This window comes from Girardinichthys multiradiatus, chromosome 21 (genome assembly GCF_021462225.1).
Source record: "Girardinichthys multiradiatus isolate DD_20200921_A chromosome 21, DD_fGirMul_XY1, whole genome shotgun sequence".
Classification (NCBI taxonomy): Eukaryota; Metazoa; Chordata; class Actinopteri; order Cyprinodontiformes; family Goodeidae; genus Girardinichthys; species Girardinichthys multiradiatus.
The window spans coordinates 28,109,838-28,133,278 of record NC_061813.1 but is presented as its reverse complement, the minus strand read 5'-3'; the positions used below and the strand labels follow the sequence as shown (position 1 = coordinate 28,133,278).

The 23,441-nt window shown below is 38.2% G+C and overlaps 1 protein-coding gene and 1 long non-coding RNA gene across 4 annotated transcripts in view; one reads left to right on the top strand and one right to left on the bottom strand.

The window, feature by feature from the left end:
- Positions 1-23,441, top strand: part of ptprn2 (protein tyrosine phosphatase receptor type N2) — a 184,982-nt gene that overhangs the window by 146,235 nt on the left and 15,306 nt on the right. For all 3 annotated transcript variants that reach the window (XM_047349431.1, XM_047349429.1, XM_047349430.1), the window contains 5 exons: positions 6,174-6,389; positions 9,767-9,970; positions 16,573-16,720; positions 18,584-18,657; positions 21,268-21,345. In XM_047349431.1, the coding sequence (XP_047205387.1) occupies positions 6,174-6,389; positions 9,767-9,970; positions 16,573-16,720; positions 18,584-18,657; positions 21,268-21,345 (720 nt within the window). The remainder of the gene's footprint in view (positions 1-6,173; positions 6,390-9,766; positions 9,971-16,572; positions 16,721-18,583; positions 18,658-21,267; positions 21,346-23,441) is intronic.
- On the bottom strand, positions 9,830-15,001 carry LOC124857875. Its single transcript, XR_007035702.1, has 3 exons — positions 14,131-15,001; positions 11,162-11,388; positions 9,830-9,967 (listed from the first exon to the last, which is right to left on the bottom strand). It is a non-coding gene; the product is annotated as an uncharacterized LOC124857875 (long non-coding RNA).

Here is a 23,441-nt window from a genome sequence, read left to right as displayed (position 1 = left end):
CTTGGGAGAGAGAGAGAGAGAGAGAGAGGGAGGAAAAAGAGGGGAGAAGCAGAGCCTGAGAAAACAGCAAACACACAGACCCCTAGTAGCTCAACAAATGAGCGACTAGCCCCCGCGTCCATTCATATCGGCCCTTTCGGCCCGCAAGCCTATTAGCCAAGCATCGCTCCTTGAACATTCACTGTCGACAACATGTGGAGGCATCGCTATAGCAACCAGTGGATATGACATGTGCAATGGACGGGGACTCCTGAGCTGCTGAATATAAGGAGGGGTTTCAGCCTTAACTAAATGATGGCAGGCAAAAAAAACTCTAACCCCGCCACCTCCCCGTCTCTTTTCATTGGCACCGGGGAGCTGAAAGGACTCACTAGTGGGGCTTCTGCACATTCTTGCAAAGCTCGGAAAATCAGGCGGGCATATCCCACATTCTTCTCCCTTTTTTTTTTCAGATTCTCTCCTTGTTTTTTCTTATTCCTTTTTTTTTCTCCTTTTTTCTTCAACTATACGTGTTGAAGTGAAGCCGCGCTCTTTTGAGGGGGGACGCACGCATGATGGGACCCTCTGTCAGGGGGAAGGTTTTGGTGAAGCGGACCGAGCTGGGACGCGCGCAAACGCTTGTCGGAGCTGCGGCGAACGTCAGCGGCTCCCGGCGCTCTCTGGAAATACGGAGGCGCGGCGTCAACCCGCTCACTGCGCGCCACGGCGGCATTGATCTGGGTAATTATCTGTCCGAACACACCACCTGATCTCTCCTGCTTGACAGTCGTAATGCGTAAAAGGCACGTTAGATGACTGCTTTTGCAATTTCTTTTGTTTCATATTGCGAGATTTAGATCATTCTATGAGTCTCCTCCTAAAATGATATGGTTTCATTTCATTGGATACTTAATCTTCCTCGAAAAGCTTATATTTCACGAAATAGGATGCGTTTTGAGTGTGCTGATGTGTTTTGAGCACATCTGGAGCCAAAGTTTCTGCAGGTTCAGCTTCATTAGCGCCCAGCAGCAGCTTTAGAAAGTTTGAAAATGAAATAAACCTAGTGATGTGATTTGATTACTTATTTATTTTTGCTTGTGCGTATAATAGAAACAGCATTTATGTTTCAATTTTGCATGTATTTGCTGTTTAAAAGCGTATATTTATTTTATTTGAAAGAACTATTTTTTTTCCAACAACATTAGCCCAAACACCACATTTCTCCCAAGTTTTTTTGTCAGAATTTGTGGATCTTTATGGTCCATTCTTACATTTTTTAGACTAAACTGTTGCATGCAATATGTTTTATTAAATCCCATAAACTGTTTTATGCATAGCAAGTTGCTCATTTTAATGATGTGGACCAATGAATCTGGAATAGCAGCTGCAGTTGGGAAACAGTTTGATTTCTAGGGCTATTGCGTCTCTGTTTGACCTTCCTCTTTATCATTTGAATAATCCAGAGCACCGAAATCCATCTGCCCCCTTGTTCCCTGTTCAGATTGGCTCATTCTCCACAGGGGCAACTTCAATAGCGGGAAGAAGCAGAGGGAGAGGGTAGCTGTTGAAATAGGGAACCGTTTTTTGGATGTTACACATATCAGACATTGGGGATTATGTTTAAATCACTTAAATTACACTTTCTTGGTGCTTTGAAAATATATACAAAAAAAAAAAGAAAATTATATTTGACTAAAGAATAGTCCTGTTAAAATTATAATTGAATAATTTGATTCCAGGCTAAATTTTTATGTAATTGTATTATTTAAAAAATATATAATTACTGTTTAAAAAATCATTAGGACTGTCTTTCTTTAGCTGTATTTATTTTTTAAAGAAATAAGATAAGTAAGCCAAAAGTAAGGGATAAGCATTAACAGGCCCATTGTGGTAAATTCCTGCCTAATTTTTTCTCCCTCTTTTCTTTCTCTTTTTACAATATATTCATCCTATTTTTTCCCCTTTCTTTCTCTCCCTCTGGTTTCCTTCCAACATAATAACCGCCTTCAAACAGTCTTTTATGCTTCCTTTGAATTTCAAGGTTGTTTGCTCCCACAGTGGAGATGCTTTTCAGACGTTTCAAGGTGAATCATTTTCAAGATTTGCCAAAGATAAGAGACCTCAGATGGGGAAGATTCTAATAAAAGAAAAGAAACCTCAAAGGTTAAAAAAAATTATTCAACTTCCAGAGGTCTGGATCCTGGTTTTTAAACATTGTAATATTTGATGGGGTGCTAGGTATTGTTGAATTTTACATGATAAGACACATTTGAACTTTGTACAGTGGTATTCTGTCAGAATTTGCACTGAGGAAGGAAAAGCAGTTTGTGTTCATCTGCTTACTGAGACAGACAATCCTTTGGATGGAGGCCATTTTTCTCCTCTGCAATCAGGCCTCTTCGAACCTCGCTCTCTGTTTTTTACAGCCTCTTAATCCCTGATTGAAACTACATGCCGGAACCACTGCTTTTGCAATCAAAAGCAAACACTGTCAGTCCCAACACAACACATTGAACAGAGCCGTCATGCTAAACCCCACTGGCGATAATCAGCCACAAGGTCAAACCAGATTTTTACTGGTCTGAGGAAAAAGTGTCTTATTGTTGGTAATGATAACAAGTTGTAGCATTCCTTCAGCATGCCAATTATACCCCCTTCAGGCTAAATGTCAAAGCTCCTCCATTTTTTCAGATTCATTCCTGCCCATCAATCTTTCAATGTCGCATGCAGACAATTAGTAGCCTGCTGATGTATGTGTGTGCTGTTTATTGATATTGCCCTTTCTGCAGATGTATAGCTGCTGCATCCGGTAACATTAGCTCAAAAATGTGTACAGAGCCGGCTTTTGCAGAAACCTCCTGTTTTCACGTCAATCGCAAAGACAGTAAGGATGATTTATGGGGAGGAAATTGTTTTGGGCAAATTGCATCTTCCCTGTTTTGAAACCTGGCTCAACAGGGTGCTTTGCAATCAGTGAAGGAAATCTCACTTGTTCAGTCTCAATTTTTGAGTCTTTAAATTGTCGGCCTAAGATTGTATGGTTCACCAATCCATCTTTTCCAGGCCAAAACCGATTTCTGGGTTTCTCAGAGGTCTGATAGCTGATTCTGAATTTAAACTAATCTATGTTTATTTTAAGGACTATAACACTAAAAGGAAAAATATAAATTCTCTGAGTTATTTATAGAAAATATAGTTCTGCATCCTACAGAAAATAAAAGATTTACTAGATTATAACCATTTATGCTTCAAAATAGGCATCACTGACCTTTATCTGATTTTTATTAAACTCAAAAATAGTGCATTAACATAGATGTTACTGGTTAATTTGTTTATATGCCCAAAATGGTGTGAATTCTTAGTTGATGCATTTATTATTTATCCATTATTATATTTATTAAATCTGCTTTTTGACCTCATGATCACCAATCTGAACCAATTAAGGATTCTGATCTTTGCCCAATAAATTGGTGCATTTCTAATAGGCCCCTAAGTAGAATATTCTCAGGGATCCCACTTTCAGTTAAGCCCATCACCCACCAGCCACCAAAGCAATGAAAATATTTGTCTTTAAATTATCCAGGTTTGATTGTTTACCTGTTGTGCATTTAACAGCCCTAATTAGTAAGCCATCAATTAAATTGACTAAATCACAAAATCTGTTTGGCTTGACCATCAAAATATTCACCCCACAATACTTATTAAATAACTAGCAGCAACTACATTGTTAAGATAAGGCTATTTCTTAATCCTGCTTGCAGATTTGGAAAAGTCAGGAATGAGGAAGCAGTTTAAATGGTTGTGCTAATGAACACAATTTTCAAATGTGACTCCAACTCAGACACAAGCAGCAGAAATTATTAATGAACAACAAACTAGTACATTAAATGATGACTCTAAGACCACATATAGGATATTTGGTAATTCTTTTAGTTTCCAAAAAACTATAAAATTGTAAAACATTTTATTTTAATTTAGTTCTATTTAGATTTTTTTAAATATTGCCATATTTGAACAAACGTCACCTGAAAGCACTGCACTAACAGGTTCAATGAATATGCAATTATATTTATTTTGGTCTAAATTCTACCGAAATCTGTCCAGATGATTCCAGTATAATCCAGTTTAAAATGCAGTCAAATCAAAGTCATTTAAACATGCCAGACCAGAGTTTAATAAACTCCCTTTTATAAACCTTCACATCGAAATTTGAAAGTACGTTTATTATTTGCAAATGTTGCCATAAATTTGAGTTTTTATCATCCCTACTCTATGTGAGAAATCTTGAGTGCCCCCTAATGGTCTGGGGGTTGCCAAGGAGCATCTTAGATTTATTATTATGCTTTGTTATGGCTCTGCTCTATTTTACCTCTCCTTAGTATTGCTTCTAAAAAAATACTGTTGACCAATGACATCCTTGTCAACTGAAACTAAAAACTCTGTTCCTATTTGTTAAATACATCAAGCTAATAAATTCTACCATTTTCCATCTTTAACTGTGACAACCAGTCACAGTTACAGTTGTGACCTTCATGCAGTAGTTTTACATTAAATATAGTTCTGATAAAGGTTAGGGACATATGCTGTAATATACAAATGGAGATAATCGTATTTAGTGGGAATTTAAATCCACTACCTCTATCAAAAAACAGTACACCTAAATTCTGAAAAAAAAAAAAAAAATTTAACATTTTTTTGTTCAGTTCAGTTTATTTGTACAGCACCAAATTACAACAAATGTCATCTGAAGTCACATAACCAACAAGTCCAAATAATATGCAGGCACATAGAATCCAATTTGGTTCAAGTTCCATCCAAATCAAACCGGTTCATTCTTAACCAATCCAGTGTTACAGTCACATTCAGATCCTATTACATATAGTGCAATTCAATTCTAATTATATTACATTAAAATAAAAAATAGCTGATTATACAAATAGAAAATAAACTGTAATTTGTGTGCAAAGTCCTAGGCAAACTAGCAGCTTAGTTTGCTTGTGTTTTGGGCCAGCTTCTTCTTCCCACTCTTTTTCAAATATGTAAATTACATCAATGAAGTTAGTGATACGTTGTCATGTATTTCTTTATTTTATTATTTTTGTTTGTTTTTTTTTTTTCACTTTTTCCCTCCAGTGTTTTATCTGTATATTGTTACATGTTTGAAAATAATTGAAATTGGATTCAACCGAATTGAAATTTCTGCAAATAGCTATTGTTGGTTATTAAAGCTCTTGGGGGAATTTATTGTGACAATTAGAAACGCACAACTTAATTGACCTCAGATCTGCCAATTTTTTATTCTTTTGCTGTGTTCCCTGATAAGCAGGTCAACTAAAATTGATTTTTTTTTTTTTATTCATTCAATCATTCAAACAACATTAACCAACAACATATTTTTCAGCATTTCTTTTGATTTTAAGGAAACAAATGGGGGATAATATTGTAAGACCTTCATCAAATTTTGGATTAAATTACTACTACCTCTATCATAGAACCTGCAACACATTTATTTGTATGACCCTAATTTAGTCCTTCTGACCCTGTTCTAGTCCCTGGCAGATCTCAGAGAAAACCATCTCTGTACCTGTCAGGAAAAGCCTAATCTTTTTCTCTCTAGCTACAAAGTATGGTCATTAGTGAATTAATTATTAAATCATAGGACAAACTCTAAAATATCTCATAGCTCTTATATATAAATCCTTCTAGTTCTATTAGCACGCAGATTTTTACCAAGCATTTTCAATCAGCTGCTGCTGGATGCACTTTAGGCTACCTGTGTGTCCCTTCTCCCCTGATTTGCCCAAAGCTTAATCCAGCCAACTCAGGACCAGAGGAGCTAATTAAGCAAAAGCTTTTCGTATCCCAGCATTCTGCAGCTGCACAGTGCCAGGCTGGCTCATGCCAGCACTAAATGGGGTTGTAAATATCTGTAGTGGGCCTCAGATAGGAGACAGCATTGAGCAGGGGTTGGTAATGGGGGCTGACTGAACCTGAATGCACCTAATGAGGCAGCTATCAGGGATATCTAATAAGTAGGACCAGTCAGACAGTGGCTATATATCCAGATTTTCTATATCAGAAATTCAACACAAGCTGACAGGTAAAAAGCAATGCGCTGCCGACATGAAGCAACCTCATCTGAGTAGTATGGTTTACTGCTCTGATAGTGTGTTCTTTCTCTATTTGTCCTCTAGAGGGGCAGCCTGACCCAGATTCCCGTAGTGAAGGAGACCAGGGTGGAGTCTGGCCAGTTCCTGCTGCTCTCCGTTCTCTGCATGCTTTTCATCCTGGTGGCACTGGCCGTGTCCGCTACGTTCTTCTGCGTCCGCCAGCGCTCACACCTCCATATGAAGGAGAAGCTGGCAAGCCTGGGGACTGACACCAGCCATGACGCCACCTCAGCTTATCAGGTTAGCCCCAGCCCCCTCTTCACGCTGCCAGCCAATCAAATGCCAGGATAACCAGCCTGTTCTCTGCCACTGGTTGAAAAACACACTGCGTTCATGTAAAAGCCTATTATTTAGTTGGTTTATGATAGTGTGTTTGGAAATTTGTGGGCTAAATGTGCGTTTGAGATCAACTAAATTTATGTTTAATGTTCAGAGGATAGTTCCGAATCTCTATTCAGTAACTTCTGCTTACATTTTATGATGAAAAGCATGTGTGTGTGTGTGTGTGTGTGTGTGTGTGTGTGTGTGTGTGTGTGTGTGTGTGTGTGTGTGAACCTATACGCGTGAGATCGGAAACGTGTCTCCACCCTGACCTATTCCCACTGATCCTCCAGAGCAGCGGGTAGCCTGCTCCGTATTGATTTTTCCAGGGTTGGGGCTCATCTGTGCCCAGCGTGCCACTCCATGCACATTTATCCGCATGTCGAGTTAACATTTTCAATGTTTAATCAGGCTTCTGCAGGGCTGCTCTGAGAACGTGTTAACGCTCACACCCTCAGATGATTTTGTTAGAATGAAGAAAAATGAGCATGAATGGCGAATCACACTTTGCCTCACAATTATAAAACTTTTGCTTCACAATCCGATGCTCCGTTGGTGTGTGTTTCCTGCTGGTTCTGATATAGGTGCACAGACTTTCTACAGGGTTGCTTATTCCACACAAGATATTAAAAAAAGGATCTTAAACTAAATTTAACTGATGTCTGATCAAAGAATGAAAGAAATTTCAGCCGTAGTTAGGTAGGTAGTAATAACACTGCAAATGACTGTTTGCAATTCAGTTTTGTTATTTACCATATTCCAAGTATCATAAGTTCATACACTGACTATATATACAGTATGTTCAGTCTGCTGAAATTTGACTTCATTAAATAATCACCTGTAGAGAGTATTTATTGCTATTGGCATCATTATTGCACTAATTAATAACAATGTTGTAACTGCAAGATTTCTAATATAATGCAGTCCTACAGATTTGAGTCTGAAAAAGTATGAAATTTATAAATAGATCATGTGTAGGATCCCTGCTTATGACTTGGCCTGTTTTCCTCCTTATTAGTAGTCTGAAAGAAGGGGGCAGCAGTGAACCTGTAATCTTATGACCTGTGCTCCTCTTTGTCTCTCCCCTGGCACCAAATGCATGCTCCTTTTTCTTCTTCTGGGAAAAAAAAAATAGTCAGCTCCAGCAGCACAGCACTGGTGCTTTTGCAGAGATGCTGAGAGGTGGGATGAGTTATTAGGTGGACCTGGACGCTGCCCCAAGGGCAGGGCCCTGGGCACAAATTTGATGGTTGTAATCATTAAAGTCTGATGGTGGAAAAGCTGATCCAAGACAGGAGCTTAGGAAGAGGAGGAGGGCTGTGCTCTAAAGGGAAATATCACTGCGATTCATCATAAGATAGCGTGTGCTTTCATGAGGCATTTTCTCTGGCCTGCGCTGTCCCCGTCGTTATTAATTGGGTGTGAAAATTAATTTTGTGGAGAGAAATGTAGCAGATTCGCCTCCTCCAAAAAAGTCAAACATGGTGGGCTTTGCAGATTATGAATTCAAAATGCAAATATCAAATGAGATCACAGCTCGAGGAAAGAAGCAGGGGGAAAAACAATGCTGGAAGAGTGCGCACAGTTTTATGATGTTGTGCTGCAGGGAGCTAATGTTTGCACTGTGGCATGATGGGATAAGAGCTGAGTCATTAGGAGAGGTGTGGGGCTTTTAGTAGGAAACAATCAGATATTAATCAAAATAAAGCATTAGATCTGTTTTGCTTTATTTATTTGTTTCTCTGAATTGGTGCAACCACAGAAAGGCAGGGGGCAAGACAGCTCGGACAGCGTTACGCACATAAAATGTGATTTTGAATTCAAGAAAGGACAAGATAAGCCTCATGGAGTATTAATGTTTATTTATTTATTTACAAAAAGTCATATTCTTTGTCCTTAAGGGTGTCCATTTGGAACATCTGCATTGTAACACTCAGGAACTGCTGCTTTGATTTTTAGTTTTGGTGCACCACCCTATGAATAAAAGGGCCTCTGCTCTGGTCACACCTGTGAATTTGCTGACACCCCTCTAGCTCAATGGTATTATATACATAATCTTTTCAAAGCATGAATCAGAAAGCACAGGACAAGCATCAATTTATTTCTTATGGGTTTTCTTTTGTAAGTAAACATTTTGAAAGCTTTGTGGTAGCACTATGGGATAAAAAGTGACGCTTTTGGGGTGGGCTTTGTAGCAGTGCACCCCACTGATTGAACAATTTGAACAACAAATTTAAGGATTTTGTTATTTAGTTATTTTTCTATCTAATTAGGACATTTTTGGGGCATCTCGAGATTGACATTCCTGGTGTGGTGTGTAGCCATATTTAGGAAAATTTCAAGCATAGTTTGATTGAAAAAGACTTGTGTTTATGGATGACATCCAAAATTGAATGCATAATTTGTTTGCATTTTAGAATACAGTCCTGCTTATTTATTTATTTATTTATTTATTTAACTAAACTAAACTAAACTTAAATTTAATTTAATTACATTTAATTAACTTAAAAAAATTAACTGGTAAACTGGTAAAATTCGTAAAACAGTTTTTTTGGTGCCACTGCACAATCATTAGTGAGCCCCATCTAACCACCAATTTGAAAACTTTCTGGAGGTATCCCCGCATTGCTGTTAGCTTATTTATATTTGATATACCTTGACTGATGGTTCAATTCCCCCAATATAGCTCTATGTTTGGAGGCAATGGTCACCCCCATAAATTTCCTTGTCCTCCACTGCCCCGCCTGGACCCAGACCTCAATTTGCATATTTTTATTTTTAGATACATTTGAGAAACGATGGAAAGAACAGGCTACAATGAGTTAGTTCATACAATTTGATTGATGGTTTGATTTTCTTCAGTATCTGTCTATGTTTGCCAAATAGGAGTCTAAATAGTCTTTTTCTTACAGCGGAAGTGTGTGATGTAAACTCACATGGGAGAAAAAAAGAGCCATTGTGTGGCATTAAGGTGCGACATTTATACATGAAAAGGCGTAGGCTTCCTCAGCTCATGTATTTTAGACATAATTAGTATAATCTTTATAATCCACAGGGATAAGCCATTAATCTACAGACAAGTGAGCAGAGATACAGGATTTCACCAAGTGCATTTATAAAGTCAGCTCCTCACAGCTAAAGGATAGGCATGTAAAATACATCAGCAATTGTTACGTGTATGACAAGGATATAAAATACATGACACCTTGCAAGGCGTTAGAGGGGCAGGGTGTGGAAAAACAACGCATTCTTTATTATTTAGTCCTTCTACATCACGTTCTGTAATCCCTCCACAGGAGCTGTGTCGCCAGCGCATGGCGATCAGGACGTCGGAACGCGTTGAGAGGCCCGAGACCCTGCGTCACTCACGCCTCAACAGCGTGTCTTCTCAATTCAGCGACGGCCCAGTAGCCAGCCCGTCGACACGCAGCAGCACCTCCTCCTGGTGCGAGGAGCCAGTGCCGTCCAACATGGACATCTCGACAGGTCACATGATACTGGTAAGGCAGAGACATTTTTCTGAGGATTTATGGAATAAGGAGTGTGCAAGAAGGCCGTTCATGTCTGATGCTGATATCCCTAATAATGATGTTCATGAGTGCTGCAATTGGTCAACTTTAACCCAAACTCAGAGATCCAAATTAAGTTCAGTCATTGACATTGCTTAAATATCAAAGTATTGCGCAATAGCAATAAAAAAAAAAAGGTCCATAACAGAAAGTGGTCTGCATGAAAGAATGAAAAAATGCTGGCTAAGTGTGTAGCAGTTTCTTGTGCCAATGTCTGCCAAGGTTTCAAAACTCTTTCATCATGCTAGTTCTACATTTCAACGCCATTTCAATGAGATGCCAGAGGATACAATGAAGTGAATGGGGTTTTCTCCAGCTTTTATAGAGTTATGCAGATCCTCCCTTTACTCGCTTGCTGCTTTACACTGCCCATCAGCTGGCTGAAAGAGGCCATAAAACTTTAAAACTTTTTAAGTGCTTACAAGGACTTAAAATTCAGTTATTTAGAAATATTCCCAGTCTTGAAAAATACAGACATTAATGGTGTGGGAACTAAATTAGTGCCACCTTTCGCTCATGTTATTGTAACAGTATTTTAAAACTGGCAAACTACGACAGGCATGTCTGTTAAGCAACCGAATACAGGCAGACTACGTGAGCAGATAGCCTGACTAATTAACCAGCTATTTCAACTTGTTGTGTTACCCTGTAAAAAGCAAAACAGTAAAAAGCTATAAATTCTTCAGCAATAAACTTTCTTACTTGTAAAGCAATACTAGAATTATGTAAGAATGTTTATTTTTTATTTTTTGCTTAGATCTCTGTATCAAAATAAAAATATACTGATATATTTTAGATTTGAGTATTACATAATTATTTTATATTGGTGTAGCACAAAAGGAATAATATTTGCTTTTATGTTTGGAACAAAATCAATTACATCACTTATATGTTTTTGTTTTAAGTAGTTTTGTAAATATCATGAAACTGTGGTATTTTTATTTAAGGTCATCATGAGAACCTCAGCCTGTGGCTTATAGTGATAGATTATTAAAAAGAAGTCCAAATTAGATTAAGATAGTGTCCTAATATTATTTAGTTTTACATAAGTGAAGTACCATATTGAGTTATTGGGTTTTTCTTATATTGAGTTGGTATAAATACGTTGATCTCCGCTCTCACTTTGTTGCCTGAAGAACCCTGTTTTCGTTGTCTATTCCTTCATTCATCTTCCTGTTGTTCTTATTTCGCGTCTTGTTTTATCTTGGCCCTGCTGCCTCCTTCCACCAGCTTTCCTCATCGTTTTCTTCATTTATCATGCCATCCAGCTTCTCTCCTCCCTGTCATTTTCATCTTTCATCCCTCGTGTTCCCACCCATGCCGCTGCAGCTTAAACCAGGCATTGTCTCCTGTGATGAGAATGACAGAAAATTAAATATCAGCACCTTTCAGATTTTTTCAATGTTTTAAAAATAATTTGCTCATTTAAGCATATTTCATTCCAGTTTTTGTCCTGAATAATAAAGAAAGCACTCACAAACACACAGTGGATTGTTTTAATTTTGCTCAACTTTCATTTGGAAGAAGAAAAAACAGCTTGATAAAAAAAGAGATGGATAGATGCCTCGCAGTCTTTCCATTATTGGAGAGAGCATTCATCACACTGCATGTCTGGCTTTTATACTGGGAGCCTGTAATGAATGAGAGGGAATCTGAGTAATGCCTCGTATTTGGTGGTAATAGATGGGTTTTGTTGCACTTGTCAAGGCTTGTTTGTGAAGCCCCCTTTGAAAACACTGACAATAGAAAAGCATTTAGCTGCACAAATATCAAAAGGAGCCGCAGTGAATCATTTCTAGGAGCTGTTGTTATTATTAAGCCTTGTTTCTTCACAGCAGCAGTGCAGGCATTAGAATATAGAAAAGGTAAAAAAAATAATTAAAAAAAACACACTGGGACCTTTGCTTCTCTCTCCTTGCTGTGATTGACATGGAGGTGTCCTATAGAGGGGGCTCTTCTTTGAAATTCTGCCATCATCTTAACGTGAAACCATGTGTGAGATTGCCTTGTTATCGCTGATCTCAGACCTATATTTCCCCCCTCATCTCTGCTCTTCTCTCCTCTCACATTGTGGAGAGCTAGATGATGAATACTGAGCTTTCCAATGCTTACCGGGGTGTTTATCTTTTTTTTTTTTTTTTTGATTTGTTTCTTTAGACTCGATCACCTCCTCCTCACACACAGACTTTGAAAGGGTTTCAGGATAAATGTTGCATCCCACTGTGCAGCCCACCTTGAGACTTGCATAATGACTTCAAACTTCAGAGCTGAAATTGGATGTGCTGACTCATCTGCTGGGTGTGTCTTTTTTCTATTTTATTTTTTTTTTCATTTGATGCTTCGACACGCCTCTGGTGTCTGACAATTTGCATATTCTTTTCTTTTCCCTGTTTCAGCTGCTCTGTGGTGCTGTAACCTGCACTTTTTATCTTCTGAGCGGTTAAAAATAACGGAAAATGATAATGGAAAGCAGCATGTAGCTGTATTTCTGCAGCGTTGGGCTCTTTCAGCACCACGGACAGCGCAGTAGACTCACCAAACTTGTGGAGAAACAGGCTTCAGTTGCTTTTTCTTGCTCAATTTACAGTACCCTTGCAGAAATATTAATTCCCCTGAAACTTTAATAGTGTTTTTTTTTTTATTTGTCATATCTTGTCACGTTACAACCATAAACTTGTATGTATTTTTTCAGGATTTTACGTGAAAGACCAACACAAAGTTGTGCTTAATTTTGAAGTTGAAGGAAAACTGTAAATGGTCTTAGAACAAACATTATTACAAATAAAATCTGAAAATTGTAGCGAGCATAGATATTGAGCTCTTTTACTCTGATACGTCTAACTAAAATTGAGCGCAACCAAGTGCCTTCAGAAATCTAATTGATCAATAGAATCCATAGTGCAATATATTGTAGTGTATTTATCTAGCTGTTCTGTAAAGGCCTCAGGTGTTTGTTAGAGACATTGATGAACGTCATCATGAAGAGAAAGACGCACAACACACAGGTCAGGGATAAAGTTGTGGAGACACTCAAAGCATGGTGTGCTCATATGAGACGAAGATTAAACTTTTTGGGCAACATGCAAAAAACTATGTATGGCAGAAAGCTAATAGTGTAAATTGAACTAAACACACTATTCCCATGGTGACACGAGGGGGTGGCAGCATCATGCTATGGGAATGTTTTTCTTTAGCAGGGACAGCAAAGCTGGTCTGAATTTATGAGATCATGAATGGAGCTAAATACAGGGTAGTCCTGGAAGGAAACATGTTCACCTTCCAGCGGGACAACAAACCTTAACATACAGTCAGAGCTACAGTGGGATGGTTGAGATAAAAGCATTCATGTGCTTAAAAGGTCCAGTCAAAGTCCAGACCTAAATCCTACTTAGACTCTGTTGCAAAACTTGAAAGTTGATGTTCACAGATGCTCTCTATCCTATCTGACTGAGCTTGAGCTATTTTGCAAAGAAGAATCTACAAATCTTCATTTTTAAAATGTGCAAATCTGATAGAGACATGCCCCAAAAGGCTTGCAGCTGTGAAAAGTGGTTGTACAGAGTATTGACTCCGAGGGGCTGAATACAAATGCACACCACTGTTTTCAGATTTTACATTTTAAAAACCATGCATTCTTTATGTTCTACTTCACAATTATGCATTATTTTCTGTTAGTTTACCACATAAAACCCCAGCTAAATACATTGACATTTGTGGTTTAGGGGTTGTAACCTGAATAAATGTGAACATGTTCATTCTCCTATTCACTGTAACCATCTTTAAAAAATAGATAAGTTGCTCAAGGCTCCTTGCTGTGTACTAGTCTCCCCTTTTTTTTTCAAAATGAGAAATTATTTGCCCAACAGGAAAAACAAAATGTTCTACTTTTGCAATTTTAAATTTAGTTCCTGAGCAAAAACACAATTTGCTCTTCCATTTAAGGCCTCTTTTGTTCAGCTATTATTTGTTGCACAAAAATCACTCTGCATTTAATGCCCCTCTTTTTCCACACGCCTCACAGCTGCTTATCATACCATAAAGGACCCGGCCCAAACTGCATGCAGCATTTTAATTCGACAGGGACGTGTTACCTGTTGTGTCTGGTCGTGCCTTCATCCCAATTTCATCCCTCTGCTGCCGAGGAGACCGCTGCTTAGGAAGGATTAGACATTGTTTCCCTGGCACACACAGGCCTCCCATCCCCAGCCCTCTGATTGGCAGACATAATCCACCTCCCCCCACCCCCCAAAAAACCCTACTATTCACCAAGCCTTCGTTATCCTGTCTCTGGAATACGCCACGGTCCACTGCCTCCCTCCTTAAAAAAAAACAACAAAAAAAAAAGAAAAGGAGGGAAGGGTCGCTTCTGGCTGCATCGCATTAAGCTCGCAAAAAAGAAAATTATGAATTTGGAATGCAATTGATTTGGTGGCTATCGTTTGAATAGATGCAATTCAGAGTGGATGCATGGAGATGTAGTGTCGTGGGTATAAGGGAAGATGGGATGCTGTCAGGCTGGCATGCAGAGAGTACTTGTGTGGTGTGACGAGAGCGCAGTGGTGACAGGATCTGTCAAGTGGCCATAATGGCATGTTCTCCTTTTTCTGGGAAGACTATTTTGTATAGAAGGGGCCCAACTCATCAAATGCAAGCTTATAGGTGTTACTAACTATTAAAACTGATGGATTTGTTAATAGTAAATTAAAACAAAGTTTTTTTCAACACGTTTTGCAGCACTGTTTCTCTCTGCATCAATTAAAATTTAATACATTAAGTTCTGTAGAATCCTCCAGATTATTAGAAAGAAGCATCCATAAACATAACCCCACTAAAACGAATTGCATCATATGTCATTTATTCCTGTATTAACAGGCTGTTGTTCACATTTTTTTCAGGTTTTGTTGTAGACCAGAGAGCAGTTTGTGTTACACAGCTCTGCAGTTACATTGGATTTAACTGTAATTTCAAAACAAAGACACTATGACTACAGATTTGACCTTTAAAACTGTCTTCAGTATCTTATGTTAGCAAGGTTAGTATTTCTAATATCTTTCTTTGTGTGCATTTCTAGTAAAGTTAGACAGTCAACATTTCCTCATCTAGTAGAATCAAATACGAGTTTTCAAAAGGATGAAACATAGCAACCTAGATGATGGCAATGATTATGATACTGAAAATAGATAACTCTTGTTAAGTCTTGAGAGTCTTGTTCTCCTAGTAACAATTTCCAAACCAAAGAGAGTTGTCAGAGCCACCTTTTAGTGCTGAGGCATGGGGCGTTCACTGATCAGTAAAGAGATAGGATTTTTAGCTTCCAATCAGCCAGTCACTGATCAGGGTCAGCGTAATGAATAATTTGTCTGTTGTGGTTGCCAGCCAATTTCTGGTGATTTCTGAAGAAATGCAATGAAATAGTCCCTAACCATGTGTCCGAATCATAGTGTTGAATAATTTGTGGAACATACATAATAAAATAATAACAAACTTAGTAAACCTTTAGTTTTTATGTCAGGTATGTTATAAAACACTGAATTTTGAGTCTGGAAAATGAGTAGAAACCTTGTAAAAGTCATCAAATATTAAACTCCTGATTGGTCAGAGGTTAATAGCCTATTATTCTGCGGGACAAGCTTATTTGTGATTATCTTCTTGGAAGTATTTGTGACTATCCTGCTGAGATTTTCTTGCACTTTCTTGCACAGAATGAATAAACTGGATATGTGAGAGTGAAGCGTCACCTCTTTGCCCAGCCTACCTATATACCGTTTTTAATACGGGATGAAAACACGGCACATCTGGATATCATTGTCATTGTATTAGCCAGCTGATCCCTGACATCAGTTTATGAGTCTGTAATCTTCTTTCTCACACAATAGCGTACTGAACCATCTAACCCCCATTGGGAGGAGAGGCATGATACAGGAATAACGTTCCTCACTAAAAAAATAAAAAAAGAATAAGAATCTCCTTGGCAGCACAAACTAAGCTCCCAAAGACTAGCCCTGGTTTAGCAGAATACACACACACACACACACACAGACAGGCTTCTACTTACCCCTCCCCCTTTTTTCTTTCTCCATCTTTGTCTCTAGAGCGAATTCAATTTTGTCTTCTCCAACCGACAGCTTAAATGCAGACAATCTTATCAGCGGCTGTGCAAGCAGTGAGGGACGTGATTGAAACACCCCTGAAGTATTTCCAAAGCAGACAAACCTTTCAGGAGTCCTAATTGTGTCAGTGTATGTGTGTGTGTGTGTGGTTTCTTCCTGGTCAGACACACATGCACAGATATGCCAACATTATTACACCCTTCCCCACCTTGATCCTCAATATCTTCCTCCTCTTTACCCAGTAGCTCAGATTAACAGTGCACCATAATCTGCTATTTTTATTATTTACTGGTTTTACATTTTTGAATGAAATATAACAATAAACAATCACTAGAAACTGCTAGTAGAAAACAGATTAATTTTATTTATTTATTTATTTGCTCTGGCTTCTTGTTTAAAATGGGCTCTTTGTTTTTCCTGCAGTCGTACATGGAGGACCACTTGAAGAACAAGAACCGTCTGGAGCGCGAGTGGGAGGCGCTGTGCTCCTACCAGGCCGAGCCCAGCGCCAGCAGCATTGGCCAAAATGAACAGAACTCCAAGAGGAACCGAGCTGACGCTGTGGTCGTATGTAAGTTCGCTCAGATCTGTTCATTTTGTGTTTTGTTTGGTTTGTGGAAATGTTCCAACCAGTTCCAAGAGTGGGAGAGTGGAGGGTCAGTATTGTGTTTGCATCACTCTTTTTAGCAGATGTAACATAAAAGCAGACTGATAAACAGGCCAGAATAATACTTTAGAAAATATGCTCCCAAAATAAACAATCATTGTTAGCTGTCTTGCCAAAAAATAACCTATTACACTTACTTTATAAATGTCTCCTTCTTGGAAATCAGGCTGTTATGCTGGGATTAACAAAAAAGTATTGGTTTGGATGAAGCTGTTCCTCCTGAATTCAAAAATATAAGACATAACCCAAAGTGACTGCAAAAATCATCTAATTTTGTCTTTAAACTAATTTTATTTTGTTAATACACTTAAGTGTGCTTCGGAGCTATGTCTTCCTTTAGCCCTTTAAACCTCCCTGTTAGGTTTGTTTTTATATAAGTCTGGCATCAGGAAACTGTTTTTGGGATGCTGTAGAAAGCAGTTGCAGCGACAGTTGGTCACAGCTACAAGTCTGGCAAGCAAAGCCTTCACTGGCTGATTAAAAATAATAATAATCTTTACATCTAGCTGGGTTTTGGACAGTGTTTTTGTCGTTCATTTCGAGATATTTGATGGCAGCTGCAAATTCCAAGAAAAAAAAGACTCTTAGTTTCCACTTTCAGAGATGTGTCCAATACAACTAACATGAAAAACTAATCACAAGTTACCCCAATTGATTCAAATTTTTCTTTATTTTGTTTTCTTCCATTTTATTTAGTTTTGTTCTTAGTTGTGTTTTTATTCCTGTGAGTTCCAACAACTGTCTCTATTATGTTTCTTAATGCCGTGTTTTCAAAGAAACCATATCTCTAAACCACACCCCATTTTGTATTTTCTCAGTTAAGTTCACCTTACCATCTGAGAAGCTTACCCGGTCCTTATAAATTAAGGAACTCTTTAAGATGGTAAAGACTTAAGCTAAAGGTGATGAACTTAGCAAATAAAAAATCAAGATTTGAATCAAGACTTAAAGATGACCAAAAAGTGTCTATGTGAGAAATTAAATCCACCTCATCTGATGGCCAACAGGGGGCAATTCTATTAGTTTCTAAACACCACGAAAATACTCCACAATAAAAGAATTCACACTTTAATCTTAATAACTTTCTCGTTTTGGTGGCAATTTTCTCATACCGTTAATCGCATACAAGGAAAAACAAAACTAGCATAAAACAAACGTCATGCTTTTGGGAGTCTCATTAGCCCAGCACTACTTTAGTCTATGTTGTTAATGTTCTTCCTCTGATGTTTGAAGTGTTGACATTATTGCCACCTACTAGCACGGCATAGGTATTTCAGCATTTTTGTTAGCACTGCAGTGCCTTGTGGACTGAGATGTTTGTCCAACTGGGGAAGAAATATTAAAAGTAGTGGAGTTAGGCCCAAGATCTTCTTATAAAAGCATTCATTAGACATTAAAGTGGGCTAATCTTTGCTGGCCCAAATCAACGGTAATTATGTGATTATTCTGTCTTGTATGTACGCTATGCAGATTAACACCAGATTTTTATGTTTGTTCAAACAGATTAATTAGCAAGACTGGGTTTATCTCCACTGGGAAAAAAAATCTTGAGGGTTTTTTAGTTGTTTAGAAAATTTGGATTTTGCAGGTTAAAACTTTGAGGTTTTTTGCAGGTGAGGCAATGTACAGGTTTAGAAACAGCATGTGTGTTTGCGTGTCTGATGAAAGTTTGGTGAAACGTAAGGTCCTTCAGTTTTCATGTTTTGGTGCTGCAGGATGGAAAGTATGTTTAAAGTTGTGCGGCTGAATTATGTATCTTCATTACAGATGATCATTCCCGGATCACCTTGAAAGCTGAAAATAACCACAGCAACTCGGATTACATCAATGCCAGTCCCATAGTAAGTATTGCCTATTTTAGATGAGGCCTTTGTATGTATACTCACACCCCTTAGACGTCTTCACATTGTGTCATGTTACATCTACAAGCTTAGTAGATTTTATGTGATGGACCAACAAAAGGGAGCACATAATTATGAGGAAGGAAAGGGAAATGTCAATTTGTTTTTGTGTTGAATGCATTTGAATTTTACTTAGGGGTAACAGATTAAAGGGAGCTTTTACAAACACCAAGTATGATATGTAAAAACATTTTAAAATAATTTTCCCTCCTCTTGCCAGTTATACACTACTACTACTTTATGTCTATAACATAAAATCCCAATAACCAAGAGAGAAGTTTGTAAATGTAATGTGACAAAATGTGAAAAGTTAAAGTGGTATGAATTCCTTTTTAAGACTGTGAATTCTTTCTCAAATGTTTTGCAACTGTATCTTGTTCAATTTAGATTATAGTTGATCCATATTCTATAATCTATTGTTGTGTTTTATGCAAAAGCATCAGTGAATTTGGTCTTGTCAGATCACTTTTACAGCCAATACCTTATTTTCCATTGTCACTCACGAAAGATTTCACATTTTATGACCAACAGAACGCATCCCATGCAAATACAGAAAGAGCTCCATACTGGAAAGCACTATGGCTGATTTTTGTGTCTGCTTGATTTTTTTTTTTTCCCCAAAACATTGTCAGCTATGATTTCCCCCGAGGCCACTGAGAAGGGATTCCATCAAAGAGAACAGGAAGCTATACATTTCCAATACAGTGCCAAAAATCTCTGAGTAGACAGATGATGAGGGTGCACACACAGCTGCCCTAAAAGCCCATTACTCTTAACAAACAATGAATACCTATTTATACATCTTGATTATGTACCAGCATATTCATAGAGATGTCTTCATCTTAAAAAGTGTCAGTATGCAAAACTCAACCTCATAGTGATTTTATTTATCTGGGAAATAAGTTTGTAAACAATCAGATTAGAACAGAGATACTCAATAAGGGTTTTTCCTTTCCAATACCAATGTCTGGTGATCTTTGAGGTTGGACCTGCCAACTCTGATTTTTTTTCTAAGGTCTATATAAAATACAAAAGAAAAAAGGGAGATGCAGCTTCTTTGGTGAAGGTGGTGGTGGTGGTGGTGGTGGCTGTGTAGGTAGGGAGTTGAATCTAATAGAAAATAAATAAATAAACTACCATTTAGTGCCCAATACCGCTATCATACAGAAAAGCAGGATCAAGGCACCGTGTCTGAAAGCTAAGATGTTTCTCCTGGTGCAGATGTTTTGTTTGTGCCATTTCTGTCCAAGCAATTTCACTCGAAGCCAAAGCAGCACTTCTTTGTATTTTTCATTTGATGAAGTCTATCTTCATTCCACAACGGTTCAGGGAACCAACACTAAAATGCAGGGCTGCTCTTTCCTCTTTAATGTTTCTGCTTTAGTATTCATGTTAGGATGCAGGCGCAACAGCTACAGCATGTCTGCATTCTTGAGATTGGCTGAAAGGAGTGGCTAGCATTTGGCATTGTCCTTTCTGTGGGCAACAGTCTTCTTTCTTTCTGTTTTTTTTGTCTAATGTATTTGAGAAATTTCAACCAGGAAGGATGAAGGGAAAACTGAACAGCACAGTAATGCCCAATTGAGAAATTAAGGGCCTCTTTGTTGGCCATTTGAGGGGTGGGGGCTCGTCACAACCATTTCTGATGGTTTTGCAGAGCATTTTAGGTGGCTAAATTGTATTATTTGTATTATTTATGTACAGTAACACGGAATGAATGTGACTATCCTTATTGGCATTATAATAATGTAAAATAACCTGAAACATTTAATTATTGTCATTTGGATTTCGTCACATACACTCTAGTAAAACCGTGTTACCCTGCGCTCCGTAGAACCAGATAAAACTAAGATTACTCTAGTTGGATCGCATTAGAAGGTCTTTAAATCATAGCAACTCTTTGACTGAAAATCCTTTTGCGGTTTTTAAATTGTAACTTTTAAAAACTTTGATATGTCTTAATATGAAAAGATGACCAAAAAGTGTCTGAAGGTTTTCCTGTGGGCCAGGTAGTTGACCCATGTCTCCTGTTAAATATTTAGAAAAACACACTAAATGAAATTTGTAGGCCTAAAGCTGCAAATAGATGGGAAATCAAGTCTTGCTACATTCTCTCAAGAACCTTCTCGTCACGTTTCCAACATTAGGCTCCTTCATCTCAGCTGCTTCTCAGCTTTGAAGCCGTTCTAGGAAGTCTTTGAGGTAGGATGTAAAAGTAAAAATACTAATAAGCAAAATCTAATTGAAAATCAGGTGTATGAAGTTAGATTAGTTGCTAGATTTGCCGTCTTTGCAATAAAAACTTCAAAAAGATCTGTTGCACCATACGCTTTGGAAGTGCTTGTGTGCTTATTAATGCTGGACAGGGTAAAAATGCACCACAGTTCAGTGTCTATATGCCCCATTCTCTGTAACACAGGGGTTATAAGTTGAAATGAGTGGAAGAGTGGATTTCTTTCCGTGGATGTTTTCTTCTTCCTGCCTCCATATTGAAGCTGTGATGAAAGCAGGCAGAACTTTTTTCTCACACCCTGTTTCCTCCTTTCCCAGATGGATCACGACCCTCGCAATCCAACTTACATTGCCGCCCAGGGCCCACTTGCTTCCACTGTGGCGGACTTTTGGCAGGTACGAATTGTCTGCTTACCCACTGTTCAACTTTTACCTTTTCGGCATGTATTTTTCTGCAGCAAAAAGAGCTTGGCGAAACTGCAAACGTTCGCTATGGATTTTTTGATTCTCTGTATCTGCAGATTAGGGAGGATCAATGAGGTAACATAGCAGAAGAAATGGGGGAGTTGAGCTAACACACGCTTTTGCATTTGATGAGACTTAAGGTTCACCAGAGGGCTTCTTTTCTCTGCTGGCTGCATGATTTTTTTCATTCATGCTGTCAGCATCAAAAAGGTTTATTGACACTTACCTGCTACACATATCCTACATTCAGGAACTCACAGTAAATAAGTTAAATGACTAAATTTTTACAGGGACATATAGGGTAGGGGTTTCTCAGGCAGGTTTAGAACTACACTAGTGCAGTTCAAAGTAGAATCATTTGCTTCTTATTAAGGTCTCTGGCAGGGTGCTATTACTTTAGAATTCAGATGCTGCCACAAATATTTATATGGCAACATCTGACTCCTTGTAGGAGCTTGTATCATGTTGACTAAAGTACTCTGACATCACAGTTTTATGCTCTTTGTCTTGAATAAGCAAGGTTTGTACCCAGCCAGCAAGTCAGCATTGACCCATATAGATTTTGCTCAAGCAAGATGGGTACTAAGTGGGCCTTGGTTCTCAATGATCTTTACTTATGGGACCCACTTGGGTTGGTATGTAGCTCTTACTTGAGTGTGAAATTGAACACATCTAGATCAAAAATGAGTCCCACCTTTTACCCAAAGTTGCCATGCATTATACCTTGCCTAAGAGGCAATTAACCCCTTGTGGACTATTGTCACAAATTCTCCTTCAAACTCCACACAGCCAAGTTGTCATATGTATACCACTAAAGCCCAAAAACATTTCTGGCAGACACCTTCAGATCGAAACTCAACGCTTGGAACTGATCATAATTTCATCCACTAAAAAAAACCCAGTTCCAGCTAAAGAAAGGAAATCACAGAACCTTTACTGCCAAGTTTCACTTTGCATAATGTTTTTGTGGTTATGCTCAATCTGGGTTTTGGAGTAGTGCCTTTTGAAATAGTGGCTAAAAGTTCACATTTGGTTTCATCGAACAATAACACATTTTCACACAAGGTTTTTGGGAGATTTTATTCCAGGCCTGGATGTTGTCTTTGGAAGAAAATGTTTCTGTCCTGCAATCTCACTTAGCCCTGACATATGGAGAAAACAGGGGAGTGTTGTCACATTCTAGAAAAACTTTGTGTGTGCTCAAATGCAGTGCTCCTCCTTGTATGTATAAGCTACGTAGTGCTAGTATTTCTCTCCTTGTCTATAAATGTAAAGACAACCTCCCATCAATTACTGCATATGGAGGATGTCATAAAACATGTCAGGTTGTGTTGAAGTGAGCTTTAAACGATGCACGGTTGCCAAATAGCATTCTTCTGTGTTAATAGGACAGCACTGTAGTAATTAGTGGGTCCATCACCTCCATATGGTGAAGTGACTCTAGATAGCCGTGACCGGCGTGTGGAAGTGTGAGACATAAATCCTGGTGGACCAGCTGGCCCTGCACTCTGCATCAGAGGCTAAACTCATTTTGGATAATTATGATGATGCTGAGTTTTAGTTTGAAAGGAGGTGCTTGGGGCTTGAAGAGAGCAGCAAATTTAGGTCTTGTTCTGTGCACTGTAAAAAAAGTTTTTTAGTCTGCTTTAGATCTTTGTTCTCATATTGTGTTGAGATGAATTGAAAAAGTATTGTTTACTGTAATGGTTTATTATGAATTCATGTGAAAAAAGTAGGACACCTTATGACAGCATGTGGTTTTCTAAAACGTTCGAACAAATGTATATTTAATATCAATGAGATTCAAGTAATAGAACATAATTAAAACTGAAGAAATTACCTTTTAGATGACCTTTTTGATGATAAAGAAATTAGGAAACTTTCACATTTGTTCCTACTTTAAATGGCTAAAATCACACACAGGCATATTACATTCGGTGCACATGATAAGAACATTACTCAGCATTTTGAAAAAGGTTTGCTCTGTTTAAAGCTGAGCCATTTAGCTTGGTTCGCTCCTGACTGTT